The sequence below is a fragment of the Raphanus sativus genome, chromosome 9 (assembly GCF_000801105.2).
Source record: "Raphanus sativus cultivar WK10039 chromosome 9, ASM80110v3, whole genome shotgun sequence".
Lineage (NCBI taxonomy): Eukaryota > Viridiplantae > Streptophyta > Magnoliopsida > Brassicales > Brassicaceae > Raphanus > Raphanus sativus.
The window spans coordinates 22,350,943-22,372,156 of NC_079519.1; the positions used below are offsets into that span (position 1 = coordinate 22,350,943).

At 36.3% G+C, this 21,214-nt stretch overlaps 2 protein-coding genes across 2 annotated transcripts; both read left to right on the forward strand.

Annotated features, from left to right (window-relative positions):
* The first annotated feature begins 1,005 nt into the window (after window positions 1-1,005).
* Window positions 1,006-3,457, forward strand: LOC108823469 (indole-3-acetic acid-amido synthetase GH3.10). Its single transcript, XM_018596687.2, has 4 exons — window positions 1,006-1,476; window positions 1,565-1,666; window positions 1,739-2,568; window positions 2,801-3,457. The coding sequence occupies exons 1-4, from the start codon at window positions 1,169-1,171 to the stop codon at window positions 3,337-3,339; spliced, it is 1,779 nt and encodes a 592-aa protein (XP_018452189.2). The 5' UTR covers window positions 1,006-1,168; the 3' UTR covers window positions 3,340-3,457.
* A 13,339-nt stretch (window positions 3,458-16,796) lies between these two features.
* LOC108828489 (protein STRUBBELIG-RECEPTOR FAMILY 3) lies at window positions 16,797-21,177 on the forward strand. The gene is made up of 17 exons (XM_018602201.2): window positions 16,797-16,955; window positions 17,067-17,251; window positions 17,368-17,497; window positions 17,580-17,651; window positions 17,754-17,819; window positions 17,912-17,983; window positions 18,069-18,140; window positions 18,218-18,289; window positions 18,378-18,443; window positions 18,529-18,594; window positions 18,667-19,040; window positions 19,107-19,483; window positions 19,553-19,824; window positions 19,903-20,041; window positions 20,135-20,271; window positions 20,353-20,509; window positions 20,598-21,177. The coding sequence occupies exons 2-17, from the start codon at window positions 17,116-17,118 to the stop codon at window positions 20,697-20,699; spliced, it is 2,310 nt and encodes a 769-aa protein (XP_018457703.1). The 5' UTR covers window positions 16,797-16,955; window positions 17,067-17,115; the 3' UTR covers window positions 20,700-21,177.
* The last annotated feature ends 37 nt before the right edge of the window (window positions 21,178-21,214 follow it).

Sequence of the window (21,214 nt, forward strand, 5' to 3'; positions counted from 1 at the left end):
GTTTTATTTTTACCCAAAGAACTGTGTCTTAAGACATTCTTTTTTTTTTTTTTGAACACCGTCCTTTTTTTTTTGAACTTGAAACCCGTCTTTCACCAAACACCAAACTGTGCCTGACATTCTTTCAACTCAAAATCCGTGTTCACCAAACTGTGTCTTAAGACAGCTTCCTTGTTGGTCTAGTAATTTGCTTTTTTGAAACAGTTTTCATGACTAAAACTTTGTTAGGTTCAGATACTGGTCATGATGTACTTACTCTTTTCCACGTTTTTTGTATGGAAAATCTAGGTGATGAGATGAGTTGTTGAGTGTTGACAACTCTTTTCTTGTTTATATTGCCATTAACGTGCAAGATGTTTATGGAATTTAACTACCCAATCAAGATGCCGAAAGATTCATTGACCCTGCAAACCTTGATGGATCTTTTTGTGGTTACCTACACGGAAAAAGGGAGAATGAAAAAAGACTTTATTGTTTCATCCATCCAAAGTGGTTGTGGGCCTTTTAGAGGCTAAGGGATGAGCCAGCCTGTCCCTAGCAGAGAAAAAAATAATATCTTGTGCAAACATGTGATAACTAGTACATCATGGTCCTACATGCTTTTACCTAGATACATGCAAAAGAAAGAAAATCTCATGGCTTCGCTACATTTGAGAAAGGTCTAAAATTTGTTTTGGTAGGTTTGCTCAAATAGGTGTGTTTTATGACCTTCTCGTGATTGTTAATCTTTGCCTAATGCTTGGCTATATTCACTCAATTATTACAGGAATTGGAGTATGAAAGAGATTTAACAAGATTGAATGGGGCTTTGATATTTTTTGGAGGCAAGAGGCTATCATGGGACCACACTGGTTGAAAATGTAAAATACGTTGTGGTTAAGGTTTGTTCCGGGTGCACATGTTGCGACAGTGATACTCTTTAGGTCTGAGAAAAGCATTTAATAGCTGTTATAAATGGAAGTAGAACTTGTGGACGGCAGTCTCCGTGACATTTTGCTGTGGAGGTATCTGAGATGTTTTCATATTATAAAAAAGACAAATAAGGACTCCCCAAAAAGGTGAGAACAACAATACACAGAAAGACCAGTGGTCAATGTCCCAGTACTCCCCCTATATGTTGGGTTAACAACTCTACTGCTTTTGCATAGACAGTAGTGCCTTATCTTTGATGGAAACTGCAGAAGCTGGGCATGCTGATGTTATTGGTTGGTTCGAGCATGTCTCGGAGAAAGCCTGCAAGGCTCAAAGAGAGACGCTGCGCCGGATTCTTGAGCTCAACTCTGGAGTGGAGTATCTGAGGAAATGGCTCGGTACTGTTGATGTAGAAGAGATGGACGATAACACCTTGGAAACTCTCTTTACTTCCTTGGTGCCTATTGTTTCCCATGCTGATTTGGATCCTTACATTCAAAGAATTGCAGATGGAGAGACCTCTCCTTTACTCACACAAGAACCCATCACTGTTCTCTCCCTCAGGTATATTTTCTATACACATGAGTGTTTGCATCTTTGTGGATTTGTGTGTCTGTGATGTCTTTGGTCTCTTCTCTTTTTTTTACCACAGCTCTGGAACAACAGAAGGGCGACAAAAGTATGTTCCGTTTACTTGTCATAGTTCGCAAACTACTCTTCAGATTTTCAGATTGTCAGCGGCTTACAGATCAAGGTTTCTTTCCATTTCTTGTACTTTCTTATCCTTTAAAGACTTCTTCACTCGCTCACTAGCTCCCTTGTACAGGTTTTATCCAATAAAGGAAGGAGGGAGGATTCTTGAGTTCATATACGCCGGGAAAGAATTCAAAACACCAGGAGGACTGACTGTAGGAACGGCCACAACACATTACTATTCAAGCAAAGAATTCAAAACTAAGCAAGAGACTACAAAGTCATTCACCTGCAGCCCACAAGAGGTCATCTCCGGAGGCGATTTCGGACAGTGCACGTACTGTCATCTCCTGCTTGGTCTCCATTTCTCCAGGCAAGTAGAGTTTGTAGCCTCTGCTTTTTCCTACACCATTGTCCAAGCTTTCTCCTTGTTCGAAGAGACCTGGAGAGACATATGTGCTGACTTAAAGGAAGGCAATCTCAGCTCAAGAATCACTCTCCCCAAGATGAGGAAAGCTGTGTTGGCTCTGATCAGACCAAACCCATCTCTGGCTTCTCGTATTGAAGAGGTCTGCATTGAGCTGGAGTCAAACCTGGGATGGTTCGGTTTGATTCCGAAGCTATGGCCAAACGCAAAATATGTCTCGTCGATCATGACGGGTTCCATGTTGCCGTATCTGACAAAGCTGAGGCATTACGCTGGTGGTTTGCCTCTGGTGAGCGCAGATTATGGGTCAACTGAGAGTTGGATTGGTGTGAATGTTGATCCTCAGCTTCCCCCAGAAGACGTGAGCTTTGCTGTGATTCCCACCTTTAGTTACTTCGAGTTCATACCACTTTACAGGCAGCAGAATCAACAAGACATGTGTAGTAGTGACGGTGACTTTGTCGAAGATAAACCTGTGCCTCTCTCTCAAGTCAAACTCGGACAGGAGTATGAGCTTGTTCTTACCACTTTCACAGGTAAAGCAAACCTCCACTTCATTTTCTATAGTTAGGAGCTCTTGAGCTTCATCGCTTTCTCTGTTTTATTACTTCCTCTGTTTTATCACTTCCTCTGTTTTATCACTATCTCTGTTTCGTTACTTCCTCTGTTTTATTACTTCCTCTGTTTTATCACTATCTCTGTTTTATTACTTCCTCTGTTTTATTACTTCTTCTGTTTCAACAGCTACTACTTCTTGCTCTGTTTCAGGTCTTTACAGGTACAGATTAGGAGACGTCGTCGAAGTGACCGGTTTTCACAAAGGAACACCTAAGCTAAGTTTCATATACAGAAGGAAACTCATCTTAACCATCAACATTGACAAGAACACGGAGAAGGATCTTCAGAGAGTGGTGGACAAAGCGTCTCAGCTTCTGAGCCGCACCACACAAGCTGAAGTCGTTGACTTTACAAGCCACGCAGACGTTACAGCTCGTCCCGGTCGCTACATAATCTACTGGGAGATCAGAGGAGGAGCAGAGGATAAAGCTCTTGAGGATTGCTGCAGAGAGATGGATGCTGGTTTTGTGGACCATGGTTACGTTGTGTCTAGGCGTATGAAGTCGATCGGACCGCTAGAGCTACGAGTGGTGGAACGAGGCACGTTTGGGAAAGTGGCGGAAAGGTGCGTTGGGAAATGCGGTGGCTTGAACCAGTTTAAAACTCCTAGGTGCACGACCAACTCGGTTATGCTTGACATTCTTGATGGTTCTACTGTCAAGAGATTTTACAGTTCGGCTTATGACTAAAATCTAGCTTTTAAATTTTACTTTTGTGGTTTTGTCTCCGTGATTCCATTGCGGCTGTGTTAGTGTACTCTGATTTGACCATTTTACAAGGAATAATAATAAAAGAATAATGTTACCCTTTGGTTAAATTATTTAAATATATAATGCTAAACACCTAAATTCAAAATATAACACCGATTATACTTGAGAGAATTATTTATAGAGAACTTATTTGTGGTTGTCTGTTTAGACTCACCGGTCTATGGGACCTATGTGTTCTGTCTTGTTGGTCCATAACTTGCTGAATGTGGGTTTCTGGTCATACAGTGACATGATGGACCCCTGGTTCTGGTCATACAGTGACATGATGGACCCTTTCCATGCCTAAATTGACAATGCTACTGGTTGAACCACCCATTATTAGAATATCTCTACTGGTAAAATTGAGAAAGTGAATATCTATCATTTAAAAAAAGAAAACGAAAATAAGACTTAACATACTTGATGATGGTTCTCTTGTCAAGAGATTAGTTCGGCTTGTGACTAATAGCTTTTTTCAAATTTGGTTATGTGCTTTGTCTCTGTGATGTAATGGCGGCTAAGTTAGTGTACTCTGATTTGAACATTGTACATGGAATCAGTTTCAAAAAAAAAAAAACATTGTACATGGAATTATAAAAGAATAATATTAATCTTTGTTTAAATATGGGGTATCTAAAATAATAGTTTAAATAGTAAAAGAAACCTTTGAGTTTGTCTTTTGCTTGTTCTTTGATGTAATATCCAGACAAAATTGTTGTTTTAGGTTTTTAATGATGAAATCATTGTTTTGTATGATTATTCAGAAGGACATTTTTCAATGTACGTACAGCCTGAATTTTTGTTTGGTTGATATGAAAAGTTGTAAGCTGTTGATATGAAAAGTTGCTAGAATGAAAGTAAGCTTCTCGTAGATTTTTCCTTGAATAAAATTTCTTGGAGATTTTGAATCCGGTAACATCGTTATTTCCTTTAGAAGAAGATTCCGCTAAACACTACAAAAATAGAATTAAAATTTGCTCCGAAGTTAAGTAAGAAAAAGGACGATAACAAATATTTCCTATATACTAAAGCACAAATCATTTCACACTCGGGAAATTGGAGTACATAAACATAACAACCAAAGAAATCAGGTTTATGACCATTACAACTTATTGGTTATGATATTCTGTGTATTTCTGTATTAATTGCTTTTCTACCCTTCACACCACGCGCACCATCATTTCTTTTTTTCTTTATGTTTATGGTTTTGTCTATTCCTTCTCTGATCATTTCAATTTCTTTCTCTTCAATTATCTCTGCTTTTAACATCACCACAATCGTGATAATTATTTTATTTTTCTATACAATCGGATCTTCCACCATTTTTATGGATTATATGATTCTTCACCACCACCATGGTTACTCATGTTTTCTCTTCCACCACTGTCGCTCGTGATCTCTTTATTTTTTTTCCACCGTGACTTTTGAATTAGTAGTTGTAGTGGACATATAAGTGTATCTAAGCAACCCAATATGTTTGTGTGTTATCTCAAATCGAAACCCCTGTATATTTTTCAAATCTGATTAGAAAGGGCAAAACGACGATACAAGTATTTTCTGAAAAAGTTAGCGTAAAAGTTCAATCTCATATACTATACGAGAGCAATAAATAGTATAGTCACACGAGTGTTGATGATGTCTCTTGTAGCGCATAAGGCCATAATATAATTATCATATTTTGGACGTTCAAATTGCCATAATATTCTAAATGAAATATAGTATAACTAACATATTGCCATATTATTTTAAATGAAATTTATCATCCGTTGTATATTCCATACTATTTTAAATTACAGTATAGTATGATATATTTTTTTTTATCTTCTTTTGCAATTTGTATCTCCTTCTCTACTTTCTGGTTCTTCATACTCACTATTTCATCAGTTACACTGTTTTATCATTCAACATCGTCGCCACTCATCATCTCTCTCTATATAAAGAAATTTTAGAGAATTTCATATATACAAAATTTGTGGATGTGTCAAGTATTCCATACCATAATATGTATAGCATAGTCAGGTAATGAATAAAAGTTTGGGTTTAGGGTTTAAGGTTTAGGATTATGGTTTGGGTTTAGGGTATATGGTATATGGTTTGGGTTTAGAGTTTGGATTTAGGATATATGGTTTGGGTTTAGGGTTTAGGGTTTAGGATTTAGAGTTTGGGTTTGGGTTTAGGGTTTAGAGTTTTGGTTTGGGTTTGGGTTTAGGGTTTAGAGCTTGGGTTTGGGTTTAGAGTTTGGATTTGGGTTTGGGTTTGAGTTTGGGTTTGGGTTTGGGTTTAAAGTTTAAGGTTTAGAGTTTGAGTTTGGGTTTAGAGTTTGGGTTTGAGTTTAGGGTTTAGGGTTTGGGTTTAGGGTTTAGAGTTTTGGTTTGGGTTTAGGGTTTAGAGTTTGGGTTTGGGTTTTGAATTTAGGGTTTAGAGTTCGGGTTTGAGTTTGGGTTTAGAGTTCGGGTTTGAGTTTGGGTTTAGAGTTTAGGGTTTAGAGTTTGAGTTTGGGTTTAGAGTTTGGGTTTGAGTTTAGGGTTTAGAGTTTAGGGTTTATAATTTGTGTAATTGTCATAAATTTAACTTTTATAATATAGTATTACTTACTAATACACCTCACAACATTTATATAAAAGTGAGAGACTATTCTATGTATTTGTATAGTACAACGCAATTTATCACATGGATATCACATTTCATCTGCTTCCACACGCGCACGCGCTTAAAAGGTGATTTTCGTCTATTTTGGACGAAACCTGTCAGTTCAATGGGCTCATACTGTAGTATTGCTATATTCTCTATTTTGTTGCCCCTTATGAATATCCCACAAATTCTCCCTTTCACACTCTGCCACATATATTAAAAATAAAAATAATAAAAACAGAAAACTAAAATAAATTGTTCTTTTTTATTTATGGAAAATAAATTGTTCTCTCTCTCTATATATATATATATATATATTACGTGCTACTTCAGATAATTAGTATAAAAAAATAACCAAAAAAAAATTATCTGCCACCTCCTTTGCCGACGGGTTTTTCTTTCCACACTTCCACGATCACACCACTCAACAGAAATCTGTGGTAACTACCCCTATTTTAGCATATATATTTGTGCAAAGATATTCTACGACGGCCTATTGCTACAAACACACAGTTCTCTCCTCTGTTCTATAGATCTGACATGAGCATGTAAAGCTTCTTCTCTCAAATAAATTGTTAATTCATATCATTTTTTTCTGTTTTAATCTTTCTTAATATCTTCTGATCTAATTATTTTCTCTACTTCTACTATGGCTTTTATTTATCAAGCTTCATTCGCTCACATGTAAGATTTTCTTTTAAAAATTCATCAAGGTATACTTCTTTTCTAATCTAAATCTGTAACAGACCGATGGAGAAAATGGATCATCATTGGTTTTCTCATCTCTTATCTTACTCCTCAATTTTTTTATTATTTTATGTAATTGTTGCATGCTGAAAGAAATCGTGTCTCATTCCTAATAAATATTGATTGACTGAAGCAGATTCCAAAAGACGTGAAAAGATCAAAAAAATATAACACTGCCGATCAATAAAAACGAAACTACAGGTATAATATCGTTTTTGTATCATAAGAACTATCGTGTTTTTTTCTTTGGAATGATATTTGTTTATATGGTCTGGTGGCAAAAATAAAATATGAGCTGTTAGGATTTAAACCTATTCCTAGTGCTTTAAACTTAGATAGAAATCAGATACCAAAAGCTCTTTCTTCTTCACTCAAAGAAAACTGTTTCTCAAGAACAATAATAGAGATTACAAGCCAATGATTAGCACAAAACCCTAACACTTGTAATTGCTTAATCTCTTGCCAATCTCTCTCTCTCGTATGCTCTTTTTTTCTTTTTTGGATGATCTTCACCTATGGCCTTCTTATATAACAATCACGTATTCCTTTTTCCTCTGTAACTTTGTATATTTTCCAATTGTCTTTAGGAAAATAGTAACCGACCTTTTCATGAGAAAAGGAAACTAACGTTTCTTTGTTTTGTGCAGGTTTTTCGCTGGGCTGGGAATGGGCCTAAAGTATTAAAGTTTGGCCCAATTTACAAACTCCACCTGGCCCAATTTTAATTCTTCTTTGTCTTCCTCTTCGTTTCCATCGACAGAGACCAAAAAAAATTTCTTCCCAACATCTCGTACTCCGACGAATCCTTGAGACGTTGCCGGTGACTGCTCCCGTCGTTGCTCCGACGAGTCCATGTAGCTCGTACGCCGCTACAGCTTCACCATCCTCTCTCTCGCTTCTATTCCTTGTCAGTGAATCCATTTTTTTTTTCCAAATCTGCAGCAAAACTCCGATCAACTAAACACCTCCGCAGAACTCCTTTCTCCTGTAAGATTCTTCATCCCGAAAAAGCTCGCGATTTCTTTTTCCTTGATGATTTTGAATCTCTGTTTTCTTCTTGGTGATGATAGTTGATTTAATCTCCTTTCAATGTCACAAATTACGTATCCTCCTGGGAACGTTTCCGGCGACTCTTGCGAGCTTCCTCCGTTCTCGTAAACCCTGTCTCCCTTCAGCTTCTCCAGTAAAGTCTCTTACTTTATTTAAGCTGTTTAAGACCTCTTTATCTTGTCCAGTGATCTGTTTCTTCTTTTGCCAATCTAGATACTCGTCTCCCTTCAGCCTCTTGCTGTTTAAGACGTTCTCTCAAGTGAACTTTTAGAGACTCCTCCGTTACTCCGTCGAACCCATGAACACCCGTTTCCATTCAACTTCCTGGTAAAGTTATCCACTTCTCTTTACATATTTTAAGTTGATGCTTGTGATGTTAACCTGATCCGGTGATCTTGTTTTGCTTATTTTCCGATTTAGATACTCGTCTCCCTTCAGCTCTCCTCGGTGATTGCTCTCCACCGTAGTAGCTGTTTAAGACGTTCTCTCATGTTCCTCATCCGTTGCTTCAGAGCCTTTGAGTGATTTTTTTCTTGTGTTTTAGCTGCTCCACCTTGAGCTAAAAAACTCTGCCTCGCATCCATGCTCACAGGTAACTTTCTTTAAACTCCACCTCCTTGAGTTTTCCATTACCAATATAAACCCGAAACTGACTTGTTTCTTCTCCTCTGTCTCTGCGAGCTTGAGACAGTGTTGGTAATGGTGTTACCTGGAGCGTCTTTCTTCTTAGGCGGAATCGCAGCGAACCTGAACCTCCTGCCCAGGTATTGCCTCATTTAGAAAATGTGTTGGACTTTGCTTGGAATGGCTCTTAGATAGTGTTGCATCTTCTTTAACTCTATCTCCGAAGATACCAGCTTCCAATATTCTTGAAACTTTTCCCTCAGCTTCATTCTTTGGTTCAATGTCCACGTCCTCCTTTTTTTCAACCTTCTTCTGGTCCTCCTCATACACTTTAGGTTCTTCTTTCTTATCAAGCGTTTCTGGTGCAGCGAAAACATGTGCTAAGAGATCACCATCCTTTTGCCTTACTTCGCTTGCAAACAAAAAATCATCTCTTGAAGATTCTGTCCAAGATTTTTCATTGCTCGCCTTATACTCAATTTCTTCTGATTTTTCTGTCAAGAAAGAGTCTCCACCTTGAGCTGATGAGTCTTTTGTTTCAAAACCATATGGAGTAGGTCCCTGAATTAGAACTTTTGCGAACGTCACCGTCTTTGACATCTTCTTCTTGATTATTTTCTCCACTCTAGGCATATTCTCCTTACTCTTAGCAACTGCGCCTTGTAGATAATAAACTCCCTCGTGATATTTTCCTGATATCACCCTCTTATTATCTTTGTAGAAGTGCACCATGAAATTTCTTCCTTCATACTTGCAACCTGATCTTTCTAACATCCCATAGGAAATTAAATTTCTTCTCACCTCCGGTATGTATCTAACACCCGTGAGAATCACTTCAGAGCCATCTGAATTTTGAATCTTTATTTTCCCAATTCCTTTGATGTTACATTGAGTGTTATTAGCCATTAACACTGAACCACCATTGAACTCCTTGAGATCAAACATTACCTCCTTGTTTGATGTACTATGATAAGAACATCCCGAATCCATGATCCATTCTTGCTTAGTGTCTTGCACACTAGCTGTCAACACTAACGGTTGCTTCGGCTCTGTAGCAATATTTGCAGATTCTCTATATCTCCTTTCAGGACATTCTCTTTTCCAGTGTCCTTCTTCTCCACAGATAAAACAACCTGTTTTGTTTTTATCGAACCTTTGCCTTGACTTAGATCTGCTCCTGCCGTTAGTTCTTCCTCTGTCACCCTTTTTCTCTGATCTGCCCCTTGACTCCACGTACAAACCCTCTGCATCAGACCTGGATTTATTCAACAATCCTTTTTCCTTTAACTCCACTTCCTTGGAGTATGCTGAATTAATCACGTCATTCATCGTAAGAGTTTCTTTCGCCGTCCCATACTTGAGCGTGTCAACTAGTGAATCAAATTGCTGGGGCAAGCTAGATAAGACTTGAATTGCCTGGTCTTCATCGCTGATGTTGATGTTAAGACTTGCAAGATCTGAAACTAGCTTGAGAAAAATATCCAGATTTTCCTCAATGCTCTTGTGATCATCCATCTTGAAGCTTGCAAACCTCTGCTTCATGTAGATCCTATTAGGAAGTGTCTTTGTTTGGTAATCTCTTTCCAAAGCCTTCCAAACCCCTAACGCAGTTGTTTCTTTCATCACCTTACGCAGAACCAAATTTCCTAGGCTCATGCATATTAGATTCTTTGCCTTCTTGTCCTTCAACGGATCTACTTTGACGTCTGATTTATCTTCGTCTTTCTCCGTGTCCGTTTCAGAAGTCGTTTCTGAAACTTCCTGAATCGTTGAATCTAATCCTAGAAGCTCCAACTGCATTATCATCTTGTACTTCCATAACCCGAAATCACCTTTCCCATCAAACCTCTCAATCTCGAACTTGAACTTTCCCGGTATTGATTCCATATCTCCTCCTAGCACTTGCAATCAAACCTGGATTGCTCTGATACCACTTGTTAGGATTTAAACCTATTCCTAGTGCTTTAAACTTAGATAGAAATCAGATACCAAAAGCTCTTTCTTCTTCACTCAAAGAAAACTGTTTCTCAAGAACAATAATAGAGATTACAAGCCAATGATTAGCACAAAACCCTAACACTTGTAATTGCTTAATCTCTTGCCAATCTCTCTCTCTCGTATGCTCTTTTTTTCTTTTTTGGATGATCTTCACCTATGGCCTTCTTATATAACAATCACGTATTCCTTTTTCCTCTGTAACTTTGTATATTTTCCAATTGTCTTTAGGAAAATAGTAACCGACCTTTTCATGAGAAAAGGAAACTAACGTTTCTTTGTTTTGTGCAGGTTTTTCGCTGGGCTGGGAATGGGCCTAAAGTATTAAAGTTTGGCCCAATTTACATGAGCCATGAAGATGACACCTATAATATCTTTCTTTTGTGAGTTCTGTTGAAAGACTACTTGAATAGCAAGTTACATTATTCATAGTTTTGCAAGTATATAAACTAGAATCAGATTCCTTTTCATAAGAAAAAATATAATATCTTACGAAAAAAATTATAACTAATATTTTACATTGTGCTCTTATAAAATTCTCAAATATATTTTAGATTTAAAGAGCAAATAGATTGTCTATACTATAGTGGATTTCTGGCACAGGAACCAAAAGTATGTAATACTATAAATATGTTTTCGGTGTATACGGTTTTGTGGTAAAGTAGATATCAATTATGTGGTGGAGCTGAAAATCGATTTTTTCATTTTTTTGTTAAAACTGTAAACTGAGTGTAATTTGATTTAAGTACATTGATCGCGAATGCGTTTATGTAGTTCCACATTTACTAATGCTTTACAATACATGAGTGTCTGCATATGAAGCATATTAGTCACATAAATTATAGGTTAACTCTAAATTGTTGAAAGAGAAACATAACAAGAAAAAATGTTCAGAGAATTACATAACAAGAGCTACACAAACCTTGAAATCAAGTAAAACTAATTTCAGAATATTATTATTAATCACTTTGTACGTCTAAAAAATATAATGTTATTATGTTAATAGAACCCAAGTATATACATTTGTTGTCTACAAATAGTGACAAATAGTGCAATACATTGAAAAATCCGAAAAGCCGGCAATACTTTACTACAGATCATTCTCTTTTGTTATTTCTTTCCCGTACGTGGTACTGGGTATATACTAGTCTTATCATTATTTTGCGAGAATGTGTTTAAAGAGTTATCTGAAGGAAATATGCACATAGAAACGTCATAATGGATGGACATATCGCAGAAAAAAATGTTAATTAGAGAAGGTAAACACTAGTAGAAATTTGTCATATAGCCACGAAATAGCCACAAACAATTCGTAGCATATTTGTAAAAGCCACGAAAATGATACGAAATACTACGGAATAAAAAACATAGCTTTTCGTGTGTAAATCGTAGCAAAAAGTGCTACGAAATTGCTATGAAACAAAATGTGGTTAGAATAGCTACGGTTTTAGTAACGTTTTATTTCGTATCAACTACTTATTCACGATCTTGCTACGAAAATTTCGTGGCAAACTTGCTATAAAACAAAATGTGACGAAAATCGTAGCTAATTTGCAAGAAAATATCATTTTGCTACGATTTAGCCACAAATTTTTCTGTGGGTATTTTATAAATTGCCACGAAATGCCACGATTTGCCACGTTTTCCTAACTATTTGACACATTAAACCCTAAATATGTTCTAAACCCCTAAACTATAACACACGAACTTTAAAACTTTATTTTTTTTCATATACTACAGCCTCAATCTTAAGCATAAATTCAATTTTAATATTTTCAAAATTTAAACAAATTCTAGATCTAAACTCCAAACCCTAAACTCTCAATAATAACCATACTAAAAATTACTCTACACTCTAACTAAAAACATCAAAATCTAATATTCTTATACTTTAAACTTAAATCTTAAACTTAATCTTAAAATTTAATCTCACATCTTAAATCTTATCCTAAAAAGCTATACTCCAAACCCTAAAATATAAACTAAATCTTATAATTCATATCATAGATCTAAACACAAATAACATTTATAAATTTAAACACTAAATCTTAAACCTAAACACAGTTTATATTTTAAATTTTCTCTCAAATCTTAACCTAAACCCAATATTTCAAATTAAATTCTTATATCATAAACACAAAACTTTAAAATTGTAAATACACAAATCTAGTTACTAAGTATATATTAGCATAATAAAATCTAAATTTTAAATATAAATTTTTCAAATTCAAGTTCAAAAGATTAAACATAAACTTAAATTTTAAATTTTATTATTATTTTTAACTGAATTTTATTATTTTCTTGAGTTATATATATAAATATTAATAGACTAAATACAATAAATGAGAGTGGTTATTTGTGATTGGTTGAAACTGGTGTTGCAAGGATCACTCCTCATCAAAATCACACCGTTCATCACCTAATTCATTCAGTAAATCCAATGGCTACAAATTAAAACAGCTTTTCTTTTATTTCTTTTAAGTGTCTAAGATCTGTTTGTCTTCTTCTTTTTCTGTATGCTATCTCTTTCTCTGTTATCCTCTTCCCAGAACAACGAGAGATTAACAAGAGGAGGTTGAAAGTTCGTGAGCAGATCCAAGCTCAGTTGGGTCAGGCCGAATCGTGGAAGTTTACGGCGTTTGAATCCGACGACTCTCCGTTTGCGAGGTCAGATTCTCTTTCTCTCTCTGTCTCAATCTCTATCGCTCCCTCACTCTCTCTGTTTGAATCTGACAGAGGCGACCACGGCGGAACAGGACCACGTCGGAGCTTCTCTTCATCAGTATCAGAGACGGAGAAACAACGGGACAGCGCAAGAGGACCACGACGGAGCTTCTCTCCCAAAGTTGCAGTCTGGCAGAGACGGAGAAGACAGAGGAAAAGTGACGGTGGTGAAGATAGAGAACAACGGCGGACGATGGCGGCGGCCGAGACCACCGCTGCGTCTCCGGCGATGATGAGGCTGAGAGCAACCATTTTATATCTAGGTTTTTTTTTGTAATCTCGGTTTAGTAAACCGATTTGTAAACCAGTTTCATTATATATTATATAAACATTTACTATTATTAATCTTACCAAATTTAATATATAAAGTAAAATTTCCCGATTAAAAACAGCAAATTTTAGTATTTTTATTTGGATTTTTTTTATATTTTTATTAATCAGCTACGAATTAGCCATAATTTTTTCGTAGCAAAGCTAGTCACAAAAATTTCGTTGTAAAACGTGGCTATTTCTGATACGAGATTTTCATATCTAAAAGTGGCTATTTTGCTACGACACGGTCCGAATTTGCTATGCTCCTATACATACGTTTTCATTTTCGTAGCATTTCGTGGCAAACTTGTCATATAGCCAAGAAATTCTGGTCATAGCCACGAAAAATAAAAATGACGTAGCTATAGGACTGTTTTTTACTAGTGAAATTAATTCTTCAAAAAAGAATTCTGCAATGAAAGCTGCCTGGCTCAAAGGTCGGATCAATCTAGGTCTTTTAATATGTTATGCATGGTGAATTGCATGGATTGTCAATTGTGTACGAAACTTCCGTTCTAGCCGGCAGAGAGTGACTCCAATCAAGTCTTGGACTAACATAATCAGTGAGATCTTAACCCTAAAATGGAAGAATTTCAAGACTACTTTTAAGTTTGTTAGAAGAAAATATAATTGGTCTTTTCAAAAAAAAAAAAATATATATATATATATAATTGGCGAGTTGGCTTTCTTGTGAAATTTAATTTGTTTTTTGTGGTTGTAATATTCCCAATATGGTTAAACTCGTTGATGGAACATGAGGAACTTCATATAAATTCTCTAACATCTCAGTGAACACATTATCTTTTAAGTTCTTTTAACGTCACACACATCAATATTTTCATGAACTAATAGAAAAAATAAAGCATCAATATATGTTTTCGATTATATATACACAATGAATATTTCACAAAAGATGGTGAGATGGCATTTTGGGGTACGGGGACTGTGAATATAGTCTGATTATGTATTCTCTATTTATACACAATTAAAAGGAAAAAGATGGAAAAGAAAATGATATAATTTGATAAAAAAATAATAATATAAAAAATCTAAATAAAATACCAAAAAAATATTTACTTAATGTCACACTCGCAATATCATGCAATCAAAAGGAAAAGGTCAAATGGCAATTGGCCTAACCGAATTCATAAAATAACCTAAAAAGAAAACATTTATTAGATGTTGAAATTGAGGAAGGGAAGAAGACACCTCTAATAAAAGAGAACAGTTATGTTTAGAAAGTGATGTGCATACGGCCATACCGTTATCGTTAATTAACAAAAGCGTGGAACACATTTCTTGCTTTTACATCGTACCTAACCCAAGTATCTAGAAGAATTCTAGCGATGCATACAGACATACTTCATATGCAACATGCATAAAACATTCATACATTGATATCGTTTGTTTATGGTTCATTATATGTTCCCTCTCTTGTTATCATTCTGTTAAAACTGACAACTTCGGTAAATGGCTTGTAATCGCTTACTTAATAATTAAAAAATAACATACATTGATTTGTTGCGATTTGAGATTCAGTCCAAGAAAATAGCCCAAAAACCTTTAGAACTGGGTGAAAAAAAATTCAGAAGTCCATTCCATGGAAGAACATTTTATAAACTTGAGAACAAGTAGCCTTTGATCCTGCGGCCCAGCAGATTTTCATTATCAAGGCTTTCAAGAGTAGCTATCTTAAATTTGGTGTTGTAGCTTTCTGGGCCTTTTGTCAGCATTTTAAGCTGATGATAAATGAAATATTCAGTTAAAAATAAACTTGAAATTAAAATAATAGATGAAAATATGTCATAGAGCGGTTGTGATCTAGTTAGTATTATGTTAATTAATACTCCTTCTGTTTCATAATAAGTGTCACTCTGAGCTCATTTTCTTGTTACACAAAGAGTATCATTTTACAATTCTAATGTAAATTATACTAACTTTCAGTTGAAAATTAATTGCAAACTGTACTGATTTTATAAATAATTTTATTTATCTAAAATACTATTGATCAAAGAAGTATAATTAATTACAACTTACATATATTTCAACAATTTTCTTAATCTGTGTGAAAAATGCCTTGTTCTAAAACGCGGGCTGGGCGGACGATTAACCGCCGGATATACGTGAAGCGGAGTAGAACCGTGGCGAATTGGTGTAAATCGGCCAAAAAATCGGAATAACAAAAAAACTGATTGATTTTGTAGATTTTAGGTTTAGAATCATAATATGTTCTTAGATTTGATGTATTGTGATAATAACTTACAAGAATAACAAAACAAATCAATGAAATCGCAAAAAAAAAATGAAAGCGGCTGAGATGTTGCAGAGAACGTAATGGGGAAGGTTGAAGAAAAGGATAATTTGGTCATTTGGTAATTTATTTAACCTAAAAACCAGGAAAATTTACAAAATGAACCTTAGTTCTGTCGAACCCGGGTCCAGAGTTATCAAACACACGCCACTTTACCACTAGGATACGAGACAACAACGTCTTATGTTCACATTAGTAATATATATCTAAAATGAACATAAAAACTGTAAAATTCCTCCCCGTTTAATCCCCGCGTAATCTCCGTTTAATTGATTCGGCACTAGGCGCTACTCGACCGAACGCGTGACGCCTAGCGAGTTTTCAAACAAGGGAAAAATGTCACAACGACACTCTTTAAGAAACGGAAGGAGTAGTAATTACTTGGATTAATCAGAGCCAAAATAAGAAAGACCAGAGAGTGAGTGAACGTTGTAGGAAGTGAATGACGTCATCTGACAGTGAGGAGCACGTGGCACTCGCCAGCAAGTAAAAAAGTAGTGAGAATCCAATTCCAACTAAAACATTTTTTTCCTCCTCGCGGCTACTTTTGTCTTTCACCGTTGACGCTTTTCACCGCCCACCTCGAATCTCCAGATTCACACGCGCGTGTCTTTCAGCATTTTTCTAAACCGGTGGTTAAAAATCCGGTTAACGTTTTATCTGGTAACTAACAGTTGACGACCAATTATTCTCCTTAAAAATTGACAAGTCTTGAAAACCAGTCTCTGGTCGGATTTAGAATCTTGAACAAGACCAAGACGCAACTTGCACCCTCGAAGAGATAACAAAGGGATACAGTTGTACACTTCATTGGCGTTAAATCATTGATTAATTAATATACTAGTTTTTTTCACTGATTATTTTGATTTCTATCATTGGTTAATTAATAGTAATACTACTGTATACTACTAGTTTTATTCACATTGACGTTGTAGTTATCTTATGAAAAAGCATTGGTAAAAGTTTCTTTCTAAACCCCAGAAACAGAGTTTCTTTCATTCGTTGAACCTTAGCATTTAAGTTGCGTATTAAAATCCCATCCTAAACCCACATAAAAATAAAATAAAAAAGTTTTCATATTTTATTTTTCTGGATTAGGTTCTTCTTGTAAACTAAAAAGGAAAAGACTTTAACCTTTTATGTCGATTCCTCTGCTTTTCCAGTAAGTTTTATCTTTCTCTTTCTCTTCTCAGATTGCTACTTATTCAATTCTCTCTTGTGGATCTTGTCACTCTCATGATGGTTCTATTTGTTAATGGCTGCTTGTTTGCAGATTCTTAAACATCCTTGTGTTCGATTAACTTCATTCTTGACTCCAAACAATGGATGCTGCTAGTAAGAGATCTATTACACAGTTCGGGTGTTGTAAGCTGCTCCTCTACTGTCTTCCTCTGTTCTTCTTGTCTTTGCTGGTTTCGACTCCTACGTTCTCCTTTGCTGCTACTAACCCTGACGATGGTAAAAGCACTTTTCTAATCCCCTTAGTGAGAGATCTGTATATGTTAGTTGAGAATCTTCAGATTTTTCTTACCTACATTTTAATAAGGCATTGTTGTAAATTTTTTGAATATCAGTTATTGCAATCAACGGTTTATACGCTGCACTTGGGGCACCTCCGCTTCCTGGTTGGACTGCTTCTGGTGGAGACCCATGTGCTGAAGCTTGGCAAGGCGTTGTCTGCAATGTCTCTGATATAATAAGCATGTAAAAAACCTCTTTGAATGAGATTTAACAAATTTTTTTTTTATTTACCTTGTACATTATTTGATTTCTTGAATGGTTACAGAACTGTAAATGCGGCAAATTTGGAAGGAGATCTTGGTGACAACTTATCTAAGTTCACTTCTATCAGGGGAATGTATGGCATTTCAAACACAAAATGTTCACACTGTTGACAAATTTTAAGTTGGATATTTTCTTTGTAACGTTTTGTATTTTGCTTTTGCTTATTATCTTCCAGAGATTTCAGTAACAATCGCATTGGAGGATACATACCGACTAATTTGCCAGTTACATTGCAGCATTTGTATGTATACATTTTACACCCTAACAGTAGTGTGTGTTTTCTTTGAACAGTTTTGTATGATACTGATTTTTTTTTTTTAACCTTTCTTGCAGTTTTCTTTCAGCTAATCAGTTTACTGGAAGCATCCCTGAATCTTTAGGAACACTAAGTTCTCTGAGTGACATGTAACTTCTTTATTACTCTCAGTTTCTATTTGATTATTTCCAGGTCTTTGTTGTCATGAAAAAAACCATACTGTTTGTTTTACAGGTCTTTGAATGATAACCACCTCTCAGGAGAGTTACCTGATGTGTTTCAAAACCTGGCTGGGCTGATCAATCTGTATGCTTCTTCTCCTTAAATTAGTTTCATGAACAGTTAGGGTTGTTTAGTGATCTGATATCCTTTTTTTTTTGCAGAGATATATCAGCTAACAATCTAAGCGGTCCATTGCCTCCTTCAATGGAGAGTTTATCAGCTCTTACAACATTGTAAGTTCTATTTTTTTTTTTCTTTCCTGATGTGTCTCTCTTGGTGTTTGTTTCTTCAGCAAAGCTGATATATATCTGAATTTCTCAGACATGTTCAGAACAATCAGCTCTCAGGAACTCTAGACGTTCTTCAAGACCTTCCTCTTCAAGACTTGTAATTTTTCTTTGTCTCTCACAAAAATGTTCCAAATCTTAAGCAGTGATAATAATATAAGTTTTAATGTATTTCTTGGCAATAGAAACATAGAGAATAACCTCTTCTCTGGACCCATACCTGACAAACTGCTAAGCATTCCGAGATTCCTGTAAGTGCTCTCTCTACTTTTATGTTTCACTAGTTTTTTTGGCTCTTGTTCATGCTTACATTGGTGATGCAGAAAGGATGGAAACCAGTTGAACTCCACCACAATTGCACCATCATTGTCTCCCTCTACATCTCCTACGCGACCATTCTTTGGAGTTCCACCACCTGCACCCGCAAGAAACCGAGGGAAAGCTGATGGTGCACCTCCTGCTTCAAAAGAGCAGAAAAGCTCTTCACATACTAAACGGATAGTCCTCATAGCATTCGCCGGCGTCCTGGTCTTCACAATTCTTGTTTTGGCAATACTCTTGCTATTGCCAAAATGTGTAAGAAGAAGAAGAAGAGAACGTGCTAGCAGAGTCTCTAAACCGCATCAAGTTGGTGCTGACGGAGGAAACAGAGAGAATGCTCCTCCTGCACTGCCACCACCTGTTCGGTCTGAGAAAGGTAAAAAAGATCGAGTGTTCATTGCATTCTTTATGCCAGTATTGATAAACAATGCTTATGTAACAGTACCCTTCACGAAAGCTGGCCAAGAACCAAAGGTTTTACATGACCTTGAGAGGTTGCAAAGACCTACTCCACCGCCTATAACAAGACAAGAGAGTCAAGATATTGACTTCTCAACGTTGATGCCTCCACCTCCTCCTCCTCCTCCTCCGCCACCACCACCACTTCCTCCTTTGGCTGAGAAGGTCACCGTTATGCCAATTAAGTCTCCTGAGAGACCCTTTAAGAAGCCTTCCCCTAAGACACGCTTACCCTTAACTTCTGTGAAGCACTACTCCATTGCATCTCTTCAGCAGTACACTGAAAGCTTCTCTCAGGACAATCTCCTTGGCTCAGGCATGCTCGGGAGTGTTTACAAGGCTCGTCTTCCCGATGGAAAGGTATAATCCAAAACACTTCTGTCTCAGGGAAACTCTGTTTGAATCTTTGTGATTTTTGTCCTTTTACAGATGTTTGCTGTGAAGAAGTTAGACAAGAGGGCTTCTGAACAGCAACAGGATCATGAATTCATCGAACTAGTGAACGATATAGATAAGATTCGACATGCCAACATCGTTGAACTTGTTGGTTACTGTGCTGAGCATGACCAAAGACTACTGATCTACGAATATTGCAGTAACGGTACGTTACAAGATGGTTTGCATTCAGACGATGAGTTCAAGAAGAAACTGTCGTGGAATAACCGTGTCAGAATGGCACTTGGAGCTGCTAGAGCCCTTGAGTAAGTTTCTTTGTTTCTTTACCTTAAAAAGAATGAAATCTTCTTTTTTTTTAAAAACTTGTGTTAATGTTGTTAAAGGTACTTGCATGAGGTGTGTGAACCACCAATCATACACAGAAACTTCAAATCAGCCAATGTCCTACTAGACGATGAACTGAGTGTTCTTGTCTCGGATTGTGGTTTGGCCCCTCTTATATCATCAGGCTCTGTGAGTCAGGTAAAGTACTTCAAATTCAGATGGCTCACCTCACCTGTATAGCTTCGTGAAGATCTAAAAACCAACTTTTTTAAAAAAAATTGTATTGATCAGTTATCAGGACAACTGTTAGCGGCTTATGGATATGGAGCTCCAGAGTTTGACTCAGGAATCTATACATGGCAGAGTGATGTATACAGTTTTGGTGTTGTTATGTTAGAACTCTTGACTGGTAGAATGTCCTACGACAGGTATGCACAATTACATTATTTTTTATTTTTGTTTCTTTCTGGTAAATAATGTGTATTCATTCATATGAGTCTGATCTATAGGGACCGGAGTAGAGGAGAGCAGTTTTTAGTGAGGTGGGCGATTCCTCAGCTTCATGATATCGATGCATTGGGGAAAATGGTTGATCCATCTCTTAAAGGACAGTACCCTGCAAAGTCTTTGTCTCATTTTGCCGATATTATTTCGCGGTGTGTTCAGGTAAAAAAGCACATGTTGAACTATGAGAAACTGTGATTAGATGCTTTGTTTTTGAACAAAAGAGTGTTTCTGATTCTTCTTGTGACAGTCTGAACCAGAATTTAGACCATTGATGTCTGAAGTAGTTCAAGATCTTCTGGATATGATCAGAAGAGAGCGTCATGGTTCAGGGGAGCCTAGTGCAGACTAGTGAATTGTAAAGAAGCATTTTTTTTTCTTCTGGATATCTCTAATTCGATTAGTGGAAACAAGAGATGTTCAGTTTCTAAGAAACAACAAGCACAAAGGGGACTAAAACAAAGACACAAATGTAGTCATAACCCTCAGAAGGAAGCTGATTCTACAGCCATAAGGAGGCTTGTTTCATGTTATATTGGCTCAAGGAAAATATCACTGTGCTTGCCTTTATTTGCAGATGATTGTATTATTGGTGGGGAGCTCGTTTTCTTTTTTTCTTTCTTTTATGTGAATCTTAGATCATCCCTAATTCTAATCTTGGTTTTTTGAAGACCTCTAGAATAAAACTCTGGGTTTACTTGGTTCTTTGAAACTTGTTTGTACTTTAAAAGATGTATAAACTTGATGTGTGTTGTCTTCTTTTTAGTGCGTGTAATTGATTCATATGAAACATTTGTAAAAACGGATCTGTATTTTGTTAGTTACAGAAATGACTTGCATTGTGAGAAGAAAATGTATGTTGTTGTT

Excerpts from the sequence above, each read along its gene's own strand:
- LOC108823469 (XM_018596687.2), top strand. The coding sequence starts at position 1,169 with ATGGAAACTGCAGAAGCTGGGCATGCTGATGTTATTGGTTGGTTCGAG. Across the intron at positions 1,477-1,564 it reads ATCACTGTTCTCTCCCTCAG|CTCTGGAACAACAGAAGGGC; the intron begins GTATATTTTCTA and ends TTTTTACCACAG. Across the intron at positions 1,667-1,738 it reads TCAGCGGCTTACAGATCAAG|GTTTTATCCAATAAAGGAAG; the intron begins GTTTCTTTCCAT and ends TCCCTTGTACAG.
- LOC108828489 (XM_018602201.2), top strand. The coding sequence starts at position 17,116 with ATGGATGCTGCTAGTAAGAGATCTATTACACAGTTCGGGTGTTGTAAG. Across the intron at positions 17,984-18,068 it reads CTAAGTTCTCTGAGTGACAT|GTCTTTGAATGATAACCACC; the intron begins GTAACTTCTTTA and ends TTTGTTTTACAG. Across the intron at positions 20,272-20,352 it reads GGTAGAATGTCCTACGACAG|GGACCGGAGTAGAGGAGAGC; the intron begins GTATGCACAATT and ends TCTGATCTATAG.